General features: G+C 42.9%; 1 protein-coding gene across 1 annotated transcript; it reads left to right on the top strand.

Annotated features, from left to right (window-relative positions):
- The first annotated feature begins 1476 nt into the window (after positions 1-1476).
- On the top strand, positions 1477-13762 carry nlk1 (nemo-like kinase, type 1). The gene is given in 14 exon segments (XM_053338183.1): positions 1477-1801; positions 6026-6155; positions 6260-6315; positions 7002-7108; positions 7236-7321; positions 7537-7746; positions 8797-8898; positions 9842-9928; positions 10829-10864; positions 10866-10922; positions 10924-10944; positions 10946-11030; positions 12908-12994; positions 13707-13762. Coding segments are annotated over 14 exon segments (1428 nt in total). The 5' UTR covers positions 1477-1493.
- The last annotated feature ends 8738 nt before the right edge of the window (positions 13763-22500 follow it).

Here is a 22500-nt window from a genome sequence, read left to right as displayed (position 1 = left end):
CCTACTCCACCAGCTAGCAGCCTGCTAGGACTAAACTACTGCTGCTGCTGCTGGGAAAAGACGACATTAACAAACCCTCAGCTGCTTTAATATCAATAACACTTCAAAATAAAAAAAAAGGCCTCTGTTGGATGAGACTTCACCCTGAAACACAGAAGAGAAGCAGCCTCCTTTAGGACGCTTTAAGGCTGATATCACGGCGTCCATGCAGCGAGCAGCGGCTAACCGAGGATAGCTGCAGCAGCTCCCCGGGATCAGCGCCTATTCATCGGCCTCTTTCTTCCCCTCTTCGACCGCTGTTACAGAGCCATGTCACCTGCGCTTTAACAGAGCTTGTGTTGTAAGTGTTTATAAAGTGGAGTTGTAAAAAAAGAGGGTGGGTGCTTTTTTAAAAACGATATGTAGGTCACTGTGTAGCCGGCCGGTGATGGTTATGTGGGTCAGACATCAGCTGGTTAGCACGGCGGCTAGCTGCGTTAGCATTTTTGGGGGTGTTACGGACAATCGGGTGATCGTGTTATCTGGTGACGCTCGTATTTTTAAAGAGACGTTACAAGTCTTTCTGAAGATAGTTAAACTCCTATAAATTGTTATATAGTTAGATGTTAAAGCAAAGATTACTATGTGTTTTAAAAAATATATTAAATTGTTTTTTTTTAAAGGGAAGGCACCAGATAACACGGTCACCATTTAATCAGTAACACCGGCAGCAACCAGAAAGACAATAACGCTAATTCACATGTTCCGTGTTGATGAGCTTCACTCTGCAGCTTCTGTGCTTTAAAGCTTTAATTTTTTAACATATTTTGACTGAATGCATATGTAACCTGATTATTAACAGCAGCTCGATGATTGTTGCATAAAAATATATTTGATAAAACAACAACAACATCAGTGAAAATGTGTTTTTAATCCTCGCAGTTAATGTTTGCTGCTCCTGAACTCAAATATAGTTTACAGTTTCTGTCATGTGTGATGAGGAAAAAGCAGCAAATCAACACATTTGTGGAGCTTAAAATGTTCCCAAATTATTATTATTATTATTAGAAGAGTTGCTGGTTAATTTTCTGATGATGCATTTGGTTTAATTTAATTTAATTTAATGGCTGCAGCTGCACACACACGAAGCAGCAATAAAATGAGGGGTTTTAGCAGGAGCGTGTTATTTATTATGTTATATCCGGTTTAACGGGGCTAGTTGCAGCGTGTTTACATCCCGGCTGCAGGATCACTCTTTAACCCGGCCTGCATGCACTGTTCTCGGCCGCTTTTTCTGTGCAGCTTGTCTCCACCATGCATGATGCTCAGCAGACTCTCTCTCTCCTGTTTTGCACACACACACACCAACACACTCACACACAGGAAACCACCGGGTCATGCAGAGAGAGGAGCCGGGTTTCCTCCGCGCCTAGCCGGGCAGCAGCAGCAGCTTGGTGCAGGCCCAGACGGAGTGGCCTGTGTCGGGGGGGGGCGTTTTGGTGGCGAACCGGAGGATGGCTTTCCACGGTGCAGGACGCCAAACGGTGTGCGGCGACTTGTTTCCGGGCTCCGACTTGGGCCACAAGTATTTCTGTGTGAACTCCTCCTGCGGTGCTCCCTCCACGGGCCTGAGCGCCACGCCGTGCCTGACCGGCCCCACTGCCCCGGCAGGGACGCCCCGACACCCGACAGCACTGGGAGGGAGCACCGGCGGAGGAGCAGCGGTGCCTCAGCCGTACAGCAACCCGGCCAGCGAGGTGCCGAGCCCCGCAGAGATGGAGCCGGACCGGCCCATCGGTTACGGAGCATTCGGAGTTGTTTGGTAAGAAAAAGCTTTTTTTTTTAAGATGTTTAGTTTATGTTTAGTGAGTTAGTTTGGGTTAGGGTTTCAGGGGCAAAGTGAGTTAACACTGGCCCAAGTTTTGGTGTTGTTTGGTAGGAAGAGCTTCGTTTAGGTCAGAGGGGGTTAAACATGAGGAACAGGGCCAGAACCGGCCGCTGAGGAGTCTAAATCCGGTCCACTTTCCTTACTGTCTCTCCTTCCTTCCTTCCTTCCTTCCTTCTTTCTATCTTTTCTGCCTTCCTTCCTTCCTTTCTTCCATCTTTTCTTCCTTCCTTCCTTCCTTCCTTCCTTCCTTCATCCTTCCTTCCTTCCTTCCTTCCTTCCTTCATTGGTCCTTCCTTCCATCTTTTTCATCCTTCCATCTTTTCCTTCCTTCCATCCATCTTTTCTTTGTTTTGTCCTTCCTTCCATCTTTCCTTCCTTCCTTCCTTCCATCTTTTTCATCCTTCCATCTTTTCCTTCCTTCCATCCATCTTTTCTTTGTTTTGTCCTTCCTTCCATCTTTCCTTCCTTCCTTCCTTCCATCTTTCCTTCCTTCCTTCCATCTTTTCTTCCTTCCTTCCTTCCATCTTTTCTTCCTTCCTTCCTTCCATCATTTTCATCCTTCCTTCCTTCCTTCATCGGTCCATCCTTCCTTCCTTCCTTCCCTCCTTCCTTCCTTCCTCATCAGATCACATTGGTCTGCTTGTGGCCCTTTTAATGAAGATAAATGCTTTTATGTATTTATTATATTTAGTTTATTTATTCAGGAGAATGTAAGTTAACACAGTCCAGCTCAGGACCGGCCAGTATATGAATATTATATTTATATAATATTAATGTCATATTATATTAATAATATATTGATATTGTGAGAGATAGATAGAAACTTTATTCATCCTCATAGGGGAAATTCATGTATCCAATAACTCATACAGAAATACAAATACATAAATAAATAAGAACAAATAATATCTACAAAAAGCCTCAACATTAAAAATAATGTACAACAAAAATATACAAGAACATTATATTAATCCTTTTAAAGTCTGAACCATCAAATAATTGCCAGATAATACTAACTCTTTGAAGCTGAAGTGTTTTTATTGGACCTTCTGACAAGTAATTTAACACTTTGCATGTATGAGTTTATCATATTTGATTCATCTGGTTTTTATAGTATATATTTTTGGGCTTTTTGCCTTTAATGGACAGGTTAGTAGAGATAGACAGGAAACAGGAGGCAGAGAGAGGGGGGGCAATGACACGCAGGACCACTCGGTGCGGGATTCGAACCGGGGTCGCCTGCATCGAAGACTACAGCCTCCACACATGGGGTGGGCGCTCCTCCCACTTGTTGCTAGGTGATATCACTGGAGGACTTATTCCAGTTGTTGTTGCTAGGTGATATCACTGGAGGACTTATTCCAGTTGTTGTTGCTAGGTGATATCACTGGAGGGCTTATTCCAGTTGTTGTTGCTAGGTGATATCACTGGAGGACTTATTCCAGTTGTTGTTGCGAGGTGATATCACTGGAGGACTTATTCCAGCTGTTGTTGCTAGGTGATATCACTGGAGGACTTATTCCAGCTGTTGTTGCTAGGTGATATCACTGGAGGACTTATCCCAGTTGTTGCTAGGTGATACCACTGGAGGACTTATTCCAGTTGTTGTTGCTAGGTGATATCACTGGAGGGCTTATTCCAGCTGTTGTTGCTAGGTGATATCACTGGAGGACTTATTCCAGTTGTTGTTGCTAGGTGATATCACTGGAGGGCTTATTCCAGTTGTTGTTGCTAGGTGACATCACTGGAGGACATATTCCAGTTGTTGTTGCTAGGTGATATCACTGGAGGGCTTATTCCAGCTGTTGTTGCTAGGTGATATCACTGGAGGGCTTATTCCAGTTGTTGTTGCTAGGTGATATCACTGGAGGACTTATTCCAGTTGTTGTTGTTGCTAGGTGATATCACTGGAGGACATATTCCAGTTGTTGTTGCTAGGTGATATCACTGGAGGACTTATTCCAGTTGTTGTTGCTAGGTGATATCACTGGAGGACTTATTCCAGTTGTTGTTACTAGGTGATATCACTGGAGGGCTTATTCCAGTAGTTGTTGCTAGGTGATATCACTGGAGGACTTATTCCAGTTGTTGTTGCTAGGTGATATCACTGGAGGACTTATTCCAGTTGTTGTTGCTAGGTGATATCACTGGAGGGCTTATTCCAGTTGTTGTTGCTAGGTGACATCACTGGAGGACATATTCCAGTTGTTGTTGCTAGGTGATATCACTGGAGGGCTTATTCCAGTTGTTGTTGCTAGGTGATATCACTGGAGGACTTATTCCAGTTGTTGTTGCTAGGTGATACCACTGGAGGACTTATTCCAGTTGTTGTTGCTAGTTGATATCACTGGAGGACTTATTCCAGTTGTTGTTGCTAGGTGATATCACTGGAGGACTTATTCCAGCTGTTGTTGCTAGGTGATATCACTGGAGGACGTATTCTAGTTGTTGTTGCTAGGTGATATCACTGGAGGACTTATTCCAGTTGTTGTTGCTAGGTGATATTACTGGAGGGCTTATTCCAGTTGTTGTTGTTGCTAGGTGATATCACTGGAGGACTTATTCCAGCTGTTGTTGCTAGGTGATATCACTGGAGGGCCTATTCCAGTTGTTGTTGCTAGGTGATATCACTGGAGGGCTTATTCCAGTTGTTGTTGCTAGGTGATATCACCGGAGGGCTTATTCCATCTGTTGTTGTTAGGTGATATCACCCGAGGGCTTATTGCAGTTGTTGTTGCTAGGTGATATCACTGGAGGGCTTATTCCAGTTGTTGTTGCTTGGTGATATCACTGGAGGACTTATTCCAGTTGTTGTTGCTAGGTGATATCACTGGAGGGCTTATTCCAGGTGTTGTTGCTAGGTGATATCACTGGAGGGCCTATTCCAGTTGTTGTTGCTAGGTGATATCACTGGAGGACTTATTCCAGTTGTTGTTGCTAGGTGATATCACTGGAGGACTTATTCCAGATGTTGTTGCTAGGTGATATCACTGGAGGACTTATTCCAGATGTTGTTGCTAGGTGATATCACTGGAGGACTTATTCCAGTTGTTGTTGCTAGGTGATATCACTGGAGGGCTTATCCCAGTTGTTGTTGCTAGGTGATATCACTGGAGGACTTATTCCAGTTGTTGTTGCTAGGTGATATCACTGGAGGACTTATTCCAGTTGATGTTGCTAGGTGATATCACTGGAGGACTTATTCCAGTTGTTGTTGCTAGGTGATATCACTGGAGGACATATTCCAGTTGTTGTTGCTAGGTGATATCACTGGAGGACTTATTCCAGTTGTTGTTGCTAGGTGATATCACTGGAGGACTTATTCCAGCTGTTGTTGCTAGGTGATATCACTGGAGGACTTATTCCAGTTGTTGTTGCTAGGTGATATCACTGGAGGACTTATTCCAGTTGTTGTTGCTAGGTGATATCACTGGAGGCAACGGAGGACGTGAACATCAGTCCATGGACAGAGGACCAAACCATATTCTTAATATTTGGGGAGATGGCTCTGTTCTGTCGCAGTTATATGACATCACACAATACACGCTAGGTGACGCCTCCGCTCCGACGACGTTGCCATAGCAACCTGTCAGATTGGTCATTCATGTGGCCCAGTCTGAACAGAGCCGAATCCGATTTGGACACTTGCTAAAAACAGTGTGGACAGTCAGGACTAAACATCAGATTTGAATCAGATTTGCCTCAGTCAGCAGTTAAAGGAACCAAACGATCATTAAACCTGTTTATACTGAGCTTCATCAGTGTGAGTTATTATATCAGTGATATCTGACACATTTACAGTCTGTCTAGCATCATATCTCCTCTTAGTGTTTCCTGTTTCTCTGTGGTGGAAGTATAGTAACAAAAAGACTTTGCTACTAAAAACATAGAAGATGAAGATTTGACTCATTCAGACTCTGAAGCTTCATATTAGCTTCAGATTAAAGATTAAAATGTGTACAGTGTAATTTTAGGCATTTAAAGTTGTAAAGTTTCATGTTTAAACGAGAGAAAATAGACAAGTGTGTATTTTATAGTACTTATATTTGTGTGTGTGTGTGTGTGTGTGTGTGTGTGTGTGTGTGTGTGTGTGTGTGTGTGTGTGTGTGTGTGTGTGTGTGTGTGTGTGTGTGTGTGTGTGTGTGTGTGTGTGTGTAGGTCGGTCACAGACCCGCGTGACGGCAGGAAGGTTGCTTTGAAGAAGATGCCGAATGTCTTCCAGAACCTGGTTTCCTGTAAGAGAGTCTTCAGAGAGCTGAGGATGCTCTGCTTCTTCAAACACGACAACGTAATGACACAGAGAGACACACATACACACACACACACACACACGGGGGAGCATTCCAAACAGGAAGTAGGACTAATTCTCTTTCTGTTTCTCTTCTCATGCAGGTGTTGTCAGCTCTGGACATTTTGCAGCCTCCACAAATCGACTGCTTCGAGGAAATGTATCCTTATCTATCAATTAACCAATCAATCAATCAATCAACCAACCAACCAACCAATTAACCAATCAACCAATTAACCAATCAACCAATTAACCAATTAACCAATTAACCAATTAACCAATCAACCAATTAACCAATTAACCAATTAACCAATCAACCAATTAACCAATCAACCAACCAATTAACCAATCAATCAATCAATCAATCAAGGCCCTTTACACATAGAGCAGGTCTTTACTAAGCTCCGCCTCCACATATAATATGAAGTGATGTCACACATACGTTCACTCTCCTCCTTCTGTCCCACTTTCTCTTCATTAACCGTCCTCCTGTGTCCTTATTAACACTTAATATAGCAGCCCCCCCCCCCTGCTCTCAATCCAGCTCATCATCAGTGATGTGAGTCTGGGACACACACACACACACACACACCTCGACATAAAAAAGAAAAAGAAGAGAGTCGTGCTCTGAGCTGCATCGTGTTGTGTGTAGGTGGAGGTCAGGTTGTGTGTTTTCCTTGTTGGTGTGTGTGTGTGTGTGTGTGTGTGTGGAGGTCAGGTTGTGTGTTTTCCTTGTTGGTGTGTGTGTGTGTGGAGGTCAGGTTGTGTGTTTTCCTTGTTGGTGTGTGTGTGTGTGGAGGTCAGGTTGTGTGTTTTCCTTGACGCCCCCCCCCTTCCCCCCCGCAGCTACGTGATAACAGAGCTGATGCAGAGCGACCTCCACAAAGTGATCGTGTCTCCTCAGCCTCTCACCACCGACCACATCAAGGTCTTCCTCTACCAGATCCTCCGAGGTGAGACCATAATAATACTGCTGCTACATGACTGCTGCTGCTGCTGCTACTACTTCATGACTGCTGCTGCATGAGATTTCACACAGAGTGTGATGTGATGTGCTGATGTTTGTTTTTTGTTGCTCAGGTTTGAAGTATCTTCACTCTGCTGGGATTCTGCACAGAGACATCAAACCTGGAAACCTGCTGGTCAACAGCAACTGTCTGCTGAAGGTAAAACATCTCAGACAGCTCTTCATTTATATCCTCATGTATCTTCTGCTGCTCCTCTCTGAGGTCACGCTGGGATGTTTTCTACTTTTTAAGACTTAAAAACACATTTCAGAGCTTTGTTCTTTGTTCCAGGGTCAAGATATAAAGATCAGAGTGAGAGCTCTTTAAAATGCACTGAGATAAAAAGCTTCTTCTTCTTCTCCTCCTCCTCTTAGATTTGTGATTTCGGGTTGGCGCGCGTGGAGGAGCCCGACCCGTCGCGTCACATGACCCAGGAAGTGGTGACTCAGTACTACCGAGCGCCGGAGGTGCTGATGGGCTGCCGGCACTACGGCTCGGCCATCGACGTCTGGTCGGTCGGATGCATCTTCGCTGAGCTGCTGGGACGACGGATCCTCTTCCAGGCTCAGAGCCCCATCCAGCAGGTGAGACGGGAAGCCCCCCAAATATGACACCCTGTTTATGACACCCTTTATTTCCAGTGTGTAACATGCAGGTTTGTTAACATGCATATAGGTGTTATTGATTATTCTGCAGGTTATTCTTCTGTTTTAATCATTCTACAGATGTTTTATCAATAACATGTCAGAAAATGCTGAAAGATGTCTCAACTATTAAATAAGTTTTTAACCTTCCTGTTATCCTCGAGTCAGGGAAGGAAGGATGGAAGGGAGGAAGAAGGAAGGAAGGATGGAAGGGAGGAAGAAGGAAGGAAGGATGGAAGGGAGGAAGAAGGAAGGAAGGGAGGAAAGGGAGGAAGAAGGGAGGGAGGGAGGGAGGGAGGAAGGAAGGAAGGGAGGAAGAAGGAAGGAAGGACAGAGGAAAGAAGGAAGGGAGGGAGAAAAGAAGGGTGGACAGAAGGAAGGAAAGAAAGAGAAGGAGGGAGGAAGAACGGATGGAAGGAAGGAAGGAAGGGGGATGGAGGAAGGAAAGAAGGAACAGTCAAAACAGACTGGGTCAATTTGACCCGGGAGGACGACAGGAAGTTTAAATCATCTTTTTTTTAAGGGTAGAAAAGCTAAATTCTCTGATTCCAGCTTCAAATAGGGTCGTTTTTATTCCATTAAAAACCCAAATATTCAGTTTATTCTCATATATGATAAACTATAAAGCATCAAATACTCACATTTTACAAGCTTGTTTGAAAATGACTCCATTATTAACCAATGATTGAAATAGTTGCAGATGAATTAATGATTTTAGAGCTTAAATCGACTATTTTGATGATCATTTAAGTCATTTTAAGCCCAAATTCTGGACTAAATAACTTATAACTAATACTTGAATAACTTGAATTAATGGATAATGAAAATATTAAATACGGTAATATTTAAAAAGTGTTGTTTTATTCAGTGAAAAGACTATTTTATTCTCTCAAAACTCACGTAAGAAGTGAAATGAAACCTTTTTGATGACTGAAAATGACAGCAGCTCTGTGTTGAACCTTTTCTCTCTCTTGTGTGGTGTGTGTGCAGCTGGATCTGATCACAGACCTGCTGGGAACTCCTCCGCTGTCTGCGCTGTCGTCAGCCTGCGAAGGAGCCCGAGCTCACATCCTGAGAGGACCGCACAAACCGGTACGTCACTCTCTGTGTGTGTGTGTGTGTGTGTGTGTGTATGTGTGTATGTGTGTATGTGTGTATGTGTGTATGTGTGTGTGTGTGTGTGTGTGTGTGTGTTTCAATTTATGCAACACTGTATAGAAACAGTACACAATACAGGTGGATGGAAGGAAGGAAAGATTGAAGGAAGGAGGGAGGGATGAAAGAAAGGATGGACCGACCGACAGAATGAACGAAGGAAGAAGGGAGGGATGAAAGATGGAAGGAGGGAGGGAGGAAGGATGAAAGAAGGAAGGAAGGAGGGAGGGACGAAAGAAGGAAGGAGGGAGGGAGGGACGAAAGAAGGAAGGAAGGAGAGAGGGATGAAAGAAGGAACGAGAGAGGGATGAAAGATGGAAGGAAGAGACGAAGGAAGGAAGGATGGACTGACAGAATGAAGGAAGGAAGGAGGGAGGGATGAAAGATAAGATGGGAGGAAGGAGGGAGGGATGAAGGAAGGAAAGATGGAAGGAGGGAGGGATGAAATAAGGAAGGAAGGAGGGAAAGTGGGCCTGATTGTTACCCTCAGCGGGCCGGTTCTGGGCCACGAGCCTCATGTTTGACCCCCCTGCTCTAAAAGACCCAGAACAGAACCCTGAGGAACCTCACAAGTTATCAATGAACATAAACCTGACCTTTGACCTCTCTCTCTCTCTCCCCCTCTCTCTCTCTCTCTCTCTCTCTGTCTCTCTCTCTCTCTCTCTCTCTCTCTCTCTCTCTCTCTCTCCCCCTCTCTCTCTCTCTCTCTCCCTCTCCCTCTCCCTCTCCCTCTCTCTCTCTGTCTCTCTCTCTCTCTCTCTCTCTCTCTCTCTCTCTCTCTCTCTCTCTCTCTCTCTCTCTCTCTCTCTGTCTCTGTCTCTGTCTCTGTCTCTGTCTCTGTCTCTGTCTCTCTCTCTCTCTCTCTCTCTCTCTCTCTCAGCCGTCGCTGTCGGTGCTCTACATGCTGTCTGACGGAGCGACACACGAGGCGGTGCACCTGCTCTGCCGGATGCTCGTCTTCGATCCGGTGAGTCCTGACCCCGTTTTGACTAGTACTTCCTTCCTTCTGTCTGTACTTCCTCCCTCTTTCCTTTCCTCCCTCCCTCCTTCTTTGCTTTCCTTCCTCCTTCCTTTCCTATTCTTTCATCTTCCTCCTTTCCTTTCCTTTCCTTCGTCCTCCCTTCTTCCTTTCTTCTTCCTTCCTTCCCCTTTCCTTTCCTTTCTTCCTCCTCTCCTTCCTCCCTTCCTTCCTCCTTTCCTTCCTCCTTTCCTTCCTCCCTTCCTTCCTCCTTTCATATCTTCCTTTCTTCCCTCCTTCTTTGCTTTCCTCCCTTCCTCCTTCCTTCCTTCCCTCATTCCTCCTTTCATCTTCCTCCCTTCCTTCCTTCTTCCTCCTTTCCTTTCCTTTCCTTTCATTTTCCTCCTTTCCTCCCCCATCCCTCCTTTCCTTCCCTCCTTCTTTGCTTTCCTCCTTCCTCCCTCCCTCATTTCCTTCCTCCCTTCCTCCCTTCCTCTCTCCCTCCTTTCCTTCCTTCCTTCCCTCATTCCTCCTTTCCTTCCTTCTTTCTCCCTTCTTCCTTCCTTGTTCCTTCCTTCCCCCTTTCTTTCCTTCCTTCCTCCCATCTTCCTTCCCTCCTTTCCTTCCTTCCTTCTTCCTCCCTTCCTCCCTCCCTCTCTCCCTCCTTTCCTTCCTTCCTTCCCTCATTCCTCCTTTCCTTCCTTCTTTCTCCCTTCTTCCTTCCTTGTTCCTTCCATACCCCTTTCTTTCCTTCATTCCTCCCCTCTTCCTTCCCTCCTTTCCTTCCTTCCTCCCTTCTTCCTTCCTTGTTCCTTCCTTTCCTTTCCTCCCTTCCTCCCTCCTTTCCTTTTCCTTTCATCTTCCTCCCTTCCTTCCTTGACTCGAGGACAAACATGCTGTGTGTTTCAGGCGAAGCGTATCTCCGGCAGCGACGCTCTGTCCCACCCCGTACCTGGACGAGGGACGCCTGCGTTACCACACCTGCATGTGTCAGTGCTGCTACTTCCGTCCCCAGCGGACGAGTCTAACACCCGAGACTTCGAGCCGGTCGCAGAGCGGCCGTTCAGCCACAGCTACGAGAACAGTCTGCTCTCCGTCTGGCAGGGGAAAGGTACACAAACACTAAAATACACTTCAGAGGAAACCTGATTCATATCATCCTTAATCATTATTATTATTATTAACTCTTTGTTACTTTGATCTGGGAAAGTGCTCGATGGATAGAGAGAGGACTGATAGATAAATGGGGAGGAAGGATGGAAGGAAAGGAAAGATGGAAGGAGGAAAGGAAAGATGGAAGGAAAGGAAAGAAAGATTGAAGGAAGGATGGAATGAAGGAAGGATGGAAGAAAGGAAGGAAGGGAAAAATGGAAGGAAGAAAAATAGAAGGAAAGAAGGATGGAAGGAAGGAAGAAAAGGAAAGATTGAAGGAAGAAAGGAAAGGAAAGATGGTAGGAAATATAGAAGGAGGGAAGGAAAGATGGTAGGAGAAGAAAAGGAAAGAAGGAAGGAAGAAAGTTGGAAGAAAGGAAAGATGGAAGGAGGGAAGGAAGGAGGGATGGAAGGAAGGAATAAAGGAAAGATGGAAGGAAGGAAGAAAGGAAAAATGGAAGGAAGGTAGGAAGAAAGGAAAAGGAAAGATGGAAGGAAATATAGAAGGAGGGAGGGAAGGAAGGAAGGAAATATGGATGAAAGGAAAGATGGAAGGAAGGAAATATGGATGAAAGGAAAGATGGAAAGGAGGAAAGGAAGGAAGGAATGAAAAATAGGAGGGAAGGAAGGAAGGAAAGGAAAGATGGAAGAAATATAGAAGGAGGGAGGAAGGAGGAGGGAAGGAAGGAAGGAAATATGGATGAAAGGAAAGATGGAAGAAAGGAAAGATTGAAGGAAGGAAGGAAAAAATGGAAGGAAGGAAGGAAAAAAGGAAAGGAAAGATGGAAGGAAATATAGAAGCAGGGAGGGAAGGAGGGAGGGAAGGAAAGAAGGAAATATGGTGAAAGGAAAGATGGAAGAAAGGAAAGATTGAAGGAAGGAAGGAAAAATAGGAGGGAAGGAAGGAAAAGGAAAGATGGAAGGAAGAAGAAAGAAGGAGGGAGGGAGGAAGGACAGAAGGAAGGAAGGACGAAGGAAATAAGGAACGAGGGAGGGAGAAAGGAAAAGAGGAAGGGAAGAAAGAAGGCAGGAAGGAAGGAAGGAAGGAAGGCAGGAAGGGAAGAAAGAAGGCAGGAAGGAAGGAAGGAAGGAAGGCAGGGAGGAAGGAAAGAAGGAAGGAAGGAGGAAGGAAGGAAATAAGGAACGAAGGAGGGAGAAAGGAGAAGAGGATGGTAAGAAAGAAGGCAGGAAGGAGGGAGGAGGAAGGACGGAGGAATAAGGAACGAGGGAGGGAGAAAAGGAAAAGAGGAAGGAAAGGAAGGAAGGAAGGAAGGAAGGGAAGGAAGGAAGGAAAGAAGGAAGGAAGGAAGGAAGGAAGGATATATATAAAGGGTTAACCTGTGTGATGTGTGTGTTTAGAGTTGATCCATCGCTTCATCACGGAGCACCAGCAGGGAGGGAGGGAGGGAGGAAGGAAAGGAAGGAAAGGAAGGAAGGAATGAAGGAAGGAAAGGAAGGAAGGAAGGAAGGAAGGATATATATAAAGGGTTAACCTGTGTGATGTGTGTGTTTAGAGTTGATCCATCGCTTCATCACGGAGCACCAGCAGGGAGGGAGGGAGGGAGGGAGGGAGGAAGGAAGGAAGGAAGGGAAGGAAGGAAGGAAGGAAGGAAGGAAGGAAGGAAGGAAGGAAGGAAAGGAAGGAAGGATATATATATATAAAGGGTTAACATGTGTGATGTGTGTGCTTTTAGAGTTGATCCATCGCTTCATCATGGAGCACCAGCAGGGAGGGAGGGAGGGAGGGAGGAGGAAAGGAAGGAAGGAAGGAAGGAAGGGAAGGAAAGGAAGGAAGGAGATATATATAAAGGGTTAACCTGTGTGATATGTTTTTAGAGTTGATCCATCGCTTCATCACGGAGCACCAGCAGGGCAAACGAGTGCCGCTGTGCATCAACCCTCAGAGTGCTGCCTTCAAGACCTCATCAGGTGAGACATGATGGTGATGATGACCCCGTCTGTTTTAACTGTTCCTTCCTTCCTTCTGTCCTTCCTTCCTCTCTCCCTCCTTCCTTCCGTCTGTCCTTCCTTCCGTCTGTCCTTCCTTCCGTCTGTCCTTCCTTCCGCCTGTCCTTCCTCCCTTCTGTCCTTCCTTCCGTCTGTCCTCCCTCCTTTCCTTCCTTCCTTTCCCCCGTCCTTTCCTTCCTTCTTCCTCCCTTCCTTCCTTCCTTTCTGTCTGTCCTTCCATCTGTCCTTCCTCCCTCCTTTCCTTCTTCCTTCCTTCCTTCTGTCCTTCCTTCCGTCTGTCCTTTCCTTCTTCCTTCCCTCCTTTCCCCGTCCTTTCCTTCCTTCTTCCTCCCTTCCTTCCTTTCCCCCATCCTTTCCTCCCTCTTTTCCTACTTCCTTCCTTCCTTCCGTCTGTCCTTCCTCCTTTCCTTCCTTCATGGAAGGAAGGAAAGAAGGAAGGAAGGAAGGAAAGAAGGAAGGAATGATAGAGGGCCTGATTGTTACCCTCAGCAGGAAAAGACCCAGAACAGAACCTTGAGGAACCTCACAAGTTATCAATGAACATAATAAACATGCTGACCTTTGACCTCTCTCTCTCTCTGTGTGTGTGTGTGTGTGTGTGTGTGTCTCTGTGTGTGTGTGTGTGTGTGTGTGTGTGTGTGTGTGTGTGTGTGTGTGTGTGTGTGTGTGTTCAGGTCCACTGCTTGGCATTCCTCCAAGGTTTCCAGGAAGGAAGAGAGATGAACGCTCCTCCTCCTCTTCTCCGCCTCGAGGAGCCGCAGCAGTTTTTGAGAGAAGATTTTTTTTTCATCTCCGGGAAAAAAAAAAAAAAAAAGACACCGAACAGATTAGCTCCTTTTTTTTTTCTTCTTTTTTTTTATTCCTTTTATTTTTTAAGTTTGTTTTTTGTGGAGGAAAAAAAAAAACATCTTGATTTTTATTTTTCCTCTCCTTTCTACAAGTGAAATCTGATGCCCCGCCCCCTTTCCATGGCCCCGCCCCCTTTCCTTGACCCCGCCCCCTTTTTAAAAATACCCACCGCTTTAAAAAGACACGTTTTCGGTGCTGATATATTAAAAAAAAAAGAAAGAAAGAAAAGAAAAAAGACAACGAAATGCTGCTGAAGTGCTTGAGGAGGAAACTTTTAGGAAGAGAAACTGAACTCGGTACTAGATTTGGATTTTTCCATCTACGTTAGAGACATTTAAAAAAAAAAAAGGAATAACGGTTTTAATTGTTTGGTAGATTTGTTGCTTTTAGGTGATTTTATTATTTTATTATTTTTTTAAGTCATTCCAGCCCTGTGCAATATGGTTTTCATTTTACACACACACACACACACAGACTCAAAAAAAAAAGAAAAGAAAAGCGGTAGAAACACACTCCGCAGCTTCGTCATCCTCGTTTCGTTTTTTTTTTAACTGCATTTGAACGCATCACTCACTCACTGTGGTTTTTTTTCCCGCCGCTCGGCTCGTGTTTTTTTTTCCCGCCGCACGCCGACGCCGCGACAATAATGCAATTTTATCAGATGTAGCAGGTTTTCAACGTTCCACGATGTTCTACGATGTTTTACGAAGTTCTACGAAGTTTTTTTTTTTTTTATTTTATTTTTTTTTCTGCTAGCCGTCGGATTACCTGGATCAGTGTTGTTGGGGTTTTTTTTGTTTTTTTTTGGACAACTTTAACCTCTTTTACAGGAAACAAAAATCGCATTCAGCAGGAAGGGAATGCTAGGAAATAATAAGAGAATACGTTTTTTTAAAATTAGCCGTGTCTCGATGGGTAACCCTAGATTTGTGGAATATTCCTACGGTAATTCCTTGTATGGTGGAAGTTCACAAATCTAGGGTTACCCATCTGAAAACACGCCCGTAATTTAAATCGGTTAATAAAAAGCCGCCGCCGTCATTCATACGGACGTGTTTTATTTTGAAATTGTCAGCGCTTTAGACGTCAAAATAAAACGTTTTTATAAATGGTGATTTAAATTATGGGGCGCTCGCAAATCTAGGGTTACCATCCAGGCGCCCGCTTCGCATCGTTTAAATTGTTCATTTAAAAAAAATTAAAATAAAAAATTTGACATTGGACAGGAAGCGTCAGTGTTTTAGATGTCAAAATAAAACGTCTTTTATGAATGATGAATTAATTAATGGGCATGTATCCAGATGGTAACCTTAGATTTGTGGTAGTATGGACTAGGTTTTGGAAATTCACAAATGTAGGGTTACCATCAGGTTACCTCTCCACAATACAATTACCAATTTGAAACCCACCTTCATCATTCATAATTGTTTTATTTTGAAATCCAACAGGAAGCGTTCATGTATTAGATGTCAGAATAAAACGTTTTTATAAATGATGATTAAATTATGCTCCCTACTCCTTCCATACTTCTTTCCTCACTTCCTTCCATCCATCCATCCTTCCTTCTTTCCTTCTCTCCTTACTTCCTTCCTCTTTTCCTCCCTCCCTACTCCCTTCCTTCCTTCCTCCCACCCTCCCTCCTTGCTTCCTTCCTTCCTTCCTTTGCTCCCTCCTCCTTCCATACTTCTTTCCTCACTTCCTTCCATCCATCATCCTTCCTTCCTTATTTCCTTCCTTTCCTTCTCTCCTTACTTCCTTCCTCTTTTCCTCCCTCCCTCCTTTACTCCCTTCCTTCCTTCCTCCCACCCTCCTTCCTTCCTTTCCCTCCTCTTTTCCTTCCTCCCTCCCTCCTTGCTTCCTTCATTCATATTAAATGTTTTATTTTGAAATCCAACAGGAAGCGTTAGTTTGTTAGACGTCAGAATAAAACGTTTTTATAAATGACGATTAAATTATGGGGAGCTCGCAAATCTAGGGTTGCCATCCAGACGCCCGCTTCACATCATTTAAATCACTATTCATTTAAAAAAAAAAAAATTTGACATTGGACAGGAAGCGTCACGTCTTTTATGAATGATGACGGCGGCGGTGGCTTGGTTTTACTGATTTGTAAATTATGGGAGTTGGCAAATCTAGGGTTACCATGGAGACACGCCTGTTAATCACTAAACAAAGCCGCGTTCATCATGAATTAAAAAAAAATAACAAAACGCTTTATTTTGAAATTGGACAGGAAGCGTCAGTGTTGTTCAGATAAGAAAAAAAAAAAAAAAAAAAAAAAGATGCCAAAACTCAAACACTTGGCAGCTTTTTCTTCACGTTTTTTTTTTCACCCCCAAATTTTTTTTGATTTTTTTTTTTTTCCTGCTTGGCCTCGACTTTTATTTTGAATTTTTTTTTTTTTTTTTAAATTGTTTATCCCACTAGCGGAGAGAGAGAAGAAGAGAGGAAGAGGAAGAGAAGGTGTTTGGTTTTGTTTTTCTCCCTTTTTTTTTTTTTTAAACTTCTTAATTTATTGAGTGTTTGTTGAAGTGTGTGTGTGTGTGTGTGTGTGTGTGTGTGTGTGTGTGTGTGTGTGTGTGTGTGTGTCCGCCTGCCTAAATGATTCGTGTTGAAAGCGAACCCTCTGCTCTGTCCGTGGCGGTCTTGGTTACCTCAAACCCTGGAGGAGGAGGAGGAGGAAGAGGAAGAGGAAGAGGAGGAGGAGGAAGAGGAAGTGGAGGAGGAAGAGGAAGAGGAAGAGGAGGGTGGGGGAAGGCTCCTCAGACTGAAACCCTCCCGCCGTAAACCTTCTAAAACTTTTAACGTCATTCCTCCAGATCCACTGACTTGTGTTGTTACCTCGTGCTCGCTCCTCGTCCCCCCCCCCCCCCCCCCCCCGCACTTCCTCCACCCCCCCTTACCCCCCCCCGCAGCTCAGAATCAGTGTGACGGGTTCGAGAGGAGAGCAAACAGGAAGTTGTCGGTGAAATGCTGCTGTTTAAATTTTTTTTTTTTTTCTTTTTTTTTTTTTTTTTTTGGAAGTTTTGGTTCCTGTTGAGTTTAAGGCTCAGGTGTCCCATTTGTAGACTATGAACTGTACACACACACACACACACACACACACACACACACACACAGACACACACACCAGTATCGATCTCAGTTCGGAGCGTCGGCGACTAGCTGGCCGATAAAGTTGCTGAGTTACGATCATTTACGCTCAGTTTCATAATCAGGAACCACACTGATGGATTTAACAATAATAATATAATATAATAATAGTGATAATAAACTTTTAAAAGTGTTTCCGATGGTTTATCGCCTCACACGGGGCACCAGTCTGTTGCTGCCCTTTTTTAATAATGATAATAATTAAAGCTGCAGGTCTTAAAATGAAATCATGCAATGATTGAAGGAGGCAAACTTCAAACTGCACCAGACAGTGTGCCGGACTTCATTTGTTACTTTAGCATGAAAATAAAATTTAAAAAATCAAAAAGGGGGAATTTTTTTAGCTAAAATGAGCAGAGTTTTAATCTGACCCAGTATAACATTTTAAAATAGTTTCATTTTTGTGGCTTTTGGGTCACTTTAGGTCACTTCAAATTTCAGAATAAAAGACATTTAGGATGTTTTTACAGCTCTAAAAAGTTAAAATAAGTTAAATTAAACTCTGGACATTATGATATGGTTTTATTTTGGTTGATACCTTTAAACCCTTCCTGTTGTCCTCCCGGGTCAAATTGACCCCATCTCCTCTTTTGACTGTTCCTTCTTTCCTTCCTTCCTTCCATCCATCCTTCCATCCATCCATCCTTCCTTCTTTCCTTCTTTTCCTTCTCTCCTTACTTCCTTCCTCTTTTCCTCCCTCCCTCCTTACTCCCTTCCTTCCATCCATCCTTCCTTCTTTCCTTCCTTTCCTTCTCTCCTTACTTCCTTCCTCTTTTCCTCCCTCCCTCCTTAGCTTCACTTCCTTCCTTCCTTCCTTTCCCTCCTCTTTTCCTTCCTCCCTCCTTCCTCCCTTCCTTCCTTCCTTCCTCCCTCCTCTTTTCCTTCCTCCCTCCCTCCTTGCTTCCTTCCTTCCTACCTTCCTTCCTTCCTTTGCTCCCTCCTCCTTCCATAATTCTTTCCTCACTTCCTTCCATCTATCCATCCTTCCTTCTTTCCTTACTTCCTTCCTCTTTTCCTCCCTCCCTCCTTATTCCCTTCCTTCCTTCCTTTCCCTCCTCTTTTCCTTCCTCCCTCCCTCCTTGCTTCACTTCCTTCCTTCCTTCCTTCCCTCCTTCCTTCCTTCCTTCCTTCCTGGCCTGATGATGAGTTTATATTAGAATCAAAGGGAGAGAAACTTAAAACATGCCAAACAGGAAACCCCAAAAAAAAACCCCATCGAATCAGGAGCTGAGACGTGAATCCATCAGTGTGATCCTTTCCTCTTTTTTTTAAACTGTTTAGGAGACGACGCCACCATCATCATCCTCGGTTTGGTTTTTTTTTTAAGCCCTTTTTGACTGCAGGAACTTTTGCAGGAACTTTTTTTTTGTTTTGTTTTGTTTTATTTTGGAGGATCTCAGGAACTTTTAACAGTACGAGTCGACCGACGCCGGCCACAGAAACATTCAAACCACCTGGGGGGAAAAAAAAAAAGTTTCTAAAATGTGTGATAGAAATTCAACAACCGCTTTTTTTTTAATTTTATTTTGGCGGGAGCTCAAACACACTGAAGGGGACTCGTAGTTCCTAGTTGACTTCCTGTGTTGCTCCTCACTGCTTGGATCACGTGTTTGAAAGGTTGTTTTATTTTATTTTATTTTATTTTTTTAATTTTTATTTTATTTTGGCGGGAGCTCAAACACACTGAAGGGGACTCATAGTTCCTTGCTGACTTCCTGTGTTGCTCCTTAAACTTCTTGGATCACGTGTTTGAAAGGTTGTTTTATTTTATTTTGTTTTTTAATTATTATTATTTCTTTCTTTTATTTTGGCGGGAGCTCAAACACACTGAATGGGACTCATAGTTCCTTGCTGACTTCCTGTGTTGCTCCTCACTGCTTGGATTACGTGTTTGAAAGGTAGTTTTTTTGTTTTTTGGACATCACCTGAACCTCCAGCAGGCGTTTGGGTTCAGTCCCTCCTCACACTTTTTTTATTTTATTTTATTTTATTTTATATTTTATTTTATTTTCCTGATTCTTTAACCCACGGAAACCTCAGCTCCTCTTCTACAGGAACACACACACACACAGCGAGTCTCCGGGAAGGCTGCCGGAGGAGAAGCTGACTTGTATATCTGCATGTGTATATTTATGATCCCATGGAGAGCATTTGAGTTTGAATGCTGTGCAATGGTTGAGTTTGTCAGCGATGACATAAAAACGTACATTTTTTTTTTTTTTTTTTGTGGTAATTTTTATTTAATTCATTTTTAGGAAGTGATTTTTATTAGGGGTTTTTTTTTTTTTTTTTTTTTGTGACTTGATTTAGATTTTTTTTTTTTTACGAAGCTAGCTCGGCGGCGACGGGATTTTTTTTAATTTTTTTTTTTTTTTTTTTTTAAATAATAAATTAGGGCTGCAGCTTTATAACGATTAATTTACGATTAATTTTTTTTTTGGTCGATTATAACGTCAGGAAATTTGTTCTTCAGATGTCGTCGTTCTCGTCCAGATATCAGTCCAAAGATATTCAGTTTGAATGTTAAATAAAACTAAAAAACATATATCACACGTTTTTTCACAAAAAATCGAACGTATCAAAATTTTTTCCGACTAATTTTTTCCGATTAGTTAATGAATCGATTAATCGTTGCAGCTCTAATTCCGATAAATTGTTCCCTAAAGGTTTAAAAAGCTCAGATTATATATTTTAGGTTTATGGAAGTTTAAAAGTGACCTCAAATTAACTTTAATTCATCTTGTAAATTCACATTAAACCCCCCCAAAAAAACTTTATTCACACTTTTGGATTTGACGATTTCTTCTTCTTCTTCTTCTCAGGATTAAAAAGCATCGTTCTCCTTTTTGAAATCATTAATTTGAGTTTATAAAAATAAAATATAAAACTAGGACTGTAACTAAAGTAATATTTTTAAAAACTGATTAATATTTAATCAAAAAAAAATTGTGACAAATTACCCGTCACTTCCCCCAGAGTCCAAGTTTGTCCTTTCAAAATAAAATAAAAAAGAAATGAAAAATAAACATCACATTTTTTTCCAAACCTTCAAGTTTTTAAAATCTTAAAATAGTTTAATTATTCCGTTAATAACCAATTGGGCCATTTTTTTTTTAATTTTTTTGCTTTAAAAATGACTTTAACTCTTAAATACTGTTTAATAATGTCCTCATAAAAAGTGTTAATATTAAATGTTGAAGCTCAGAATCAATAATTAATAATCTGACTGATCAATAAATGTGATTAAAGCTTCCTGTCGTCCTCCCGGGTCAAATTGACCCCGTCTCTTTTGACTGTTCCTTCCTTCCTTCCTTCCTTCCTTCTGTCCTTCTGTCCTTCCCTCCTCCCTCCCTTCTTCCTTCCTTCCTTCTGTCCTTCTTTCCTTCCTTCTCACTTCTTCCTCCCTCCCTTCCTCCTCCCTAGTTCTTTCTTCCTCCCTCCCTTCCTTCCTTCCTTTCTTCTGTCCTTCTTTCCTTCCCTCCCCCTTCCTTCCCTCCTTTCCTTCCTCCCTCCTTTCCTTCCTTCTTCCTCCCTTCCATCCTCCCTCCTCCCTTCCTCCTTTACGAAAGTAGAACATTTTAATATAATTTCATTTTAGTGCATTTTAGGCTACCAAATTTCAGAATAAAAGACATTTAGGATGTTTTTACAGCTCTAAAAAGTTAAAATAAGTTAAATTAGACTCTGGACTTTATATATAAGGGTTCAAATATTTTTTTCAGGTTACCAAATTTCAGAATAAAAGACTTTTGTGGTGTTTTTACAAGCCGTCACAGAACAGTATGTAAAGGGTTAAAACCATTAATCGATCGTGTTGCCTTCAAGGAACCCGACTGAGCTCGTATTTTCCAAACCCCAGAAAGTGTTGATTTGAGGCTCAGATGAGTTTTGAACGTAGGGAACAGTTTATCGTGTTTTCCCGCTCCGCCGACTCGACTCGTTCTTCTTCTTTGTTTCTGTTGACGTGTTTTTAGTGACGGTCCTTCCAGGAGAGGAACAGTTCTTCCTCCTCCTCTTCCTCCTCCTTCTTCCTCCTCTTCCTCTTCCTCCTCTTCCTGCTCCTCATCCTCCTCTTCCTCTTCCTCCTCTTCCTGCTCCTCATCCTCATCCTCTTCTTCCTCATCCTCCTCCTCCTCTTCCTCATCCTCTACTCCTCCTCCTCCTCCTCCTCATCCTCCTCCTCCTCTTCTTCGTCCTCCTTTTTATCCTCATCCTCCTCCACCTTTCCCTCCTCCTCCTTCTACTCCCTCTCCTCCTCCTCCTCCTCTTTCTCCTCTTCCTCATCCTCCTCTCCCTTCTTCTTCCTCCTCCTCATCCTTCTTCTTCCTCCTCCTTCTTCCTCCTCTTCCTCCTCCTCCTCATCCTCATCATCCTCCTTCTCCTCTTCCTCCTCCCCCTCCCTCTGCCTCTACTCCTTTCTCCTCTTCCTCATCCTCCTCTCCCTCTACTCCTCCTCTCCCTCTACTCCTCCTCCTCCTCTTCCTCTCTTCTTCTTCTTCTTCTTCTTCTGCTTCTTCCTTCTCCTCATCCTTCTTCCTCATCCTCCTCCTCCTCTTTTTCGTCCTCCTCCTCCTCTTCCTCCCTCTCCTTCTCCTCCTCCCCCTCCTCCTCCTCCTCCTCCCAGAAGAGCCGATGACTGCGTTTAGATTGTGCTGTTTTTTTTGTTCTTGTTTTTTTTGTTTTTTTGTTTTTTGCCGATAGACGTTGGCGTGGAGACGGAGCAGACGGCTGGTCATCTTCTAGAGATTAGACTCGTTTTCTTATATGAAAAGAGAAACTTGATGTGTTTATTATTATAAATATGAAACTAATGTTTTAAACTGATGTTTTTTGTCTTTGTTTTAGCAAAAAAAAAAGAAAAGTTTTGTTTTTTGTTTTTTTGTTCCTTTTTTTTTTTTTTTTTTTGACTTGTGTTCCCGACAAATACTTGAATTTCTTAAAAAAAAATGTTTAGAGTTAAAAGTAGTGAATGATAAATAAATAAATGGACACTGGATAATATTCATCATCACTCATTTCTTTTTTTCTTTCCTGTTTTATTCTGAAAATTCACTTTTTAATTGTTTTGAACATTTAGGTTTTAAACTTGATTTACAGCTGATGTCTCTACGAATACCAGATTAGATTTACATTGATAACGCAGAAGTTAAAATACACATTAAAAAAATAAGCGACTGGATGAAAATGTTTTAATTAGGGCTGTCAAACGATTAATTTTTTTAATCGAGATTAATCGCAGAGTTTCCATAGTTAATCACGATTAATGGCGTTTTGAATTGCATGTTTAAAATCCTGTTATTTTCCATTTGAAGGCAGTTTTAAGCCCATAATGTAAAGCATTTCTTACCAGAGTGTCTTAACTGGGAATCAATCACGGCTCTGCTGCGACTCCCACACTCCAAAATGGTCCTTTGGTGGAGCTGAGGCTGGCTTGGCTGCACCTGGGTGTTTAGCGTGGA

Source organism: Scomber japonicus, chromosome 18 (assembly GCF_027409825.1).
Source record: "Scomber japonicus isolate fScoJap1 chromosome 18, fScoJap1.pri, whole genome shotgun sequence".
NCBI lineage: Eukaryota > Metazoa > Chordata > Actinopteri > Scombriformes > Scombridae > Scomber > Scomber japonicus.
This window is presented reverse-complemented; position numbering and strand designations above follow the sequence as displayed.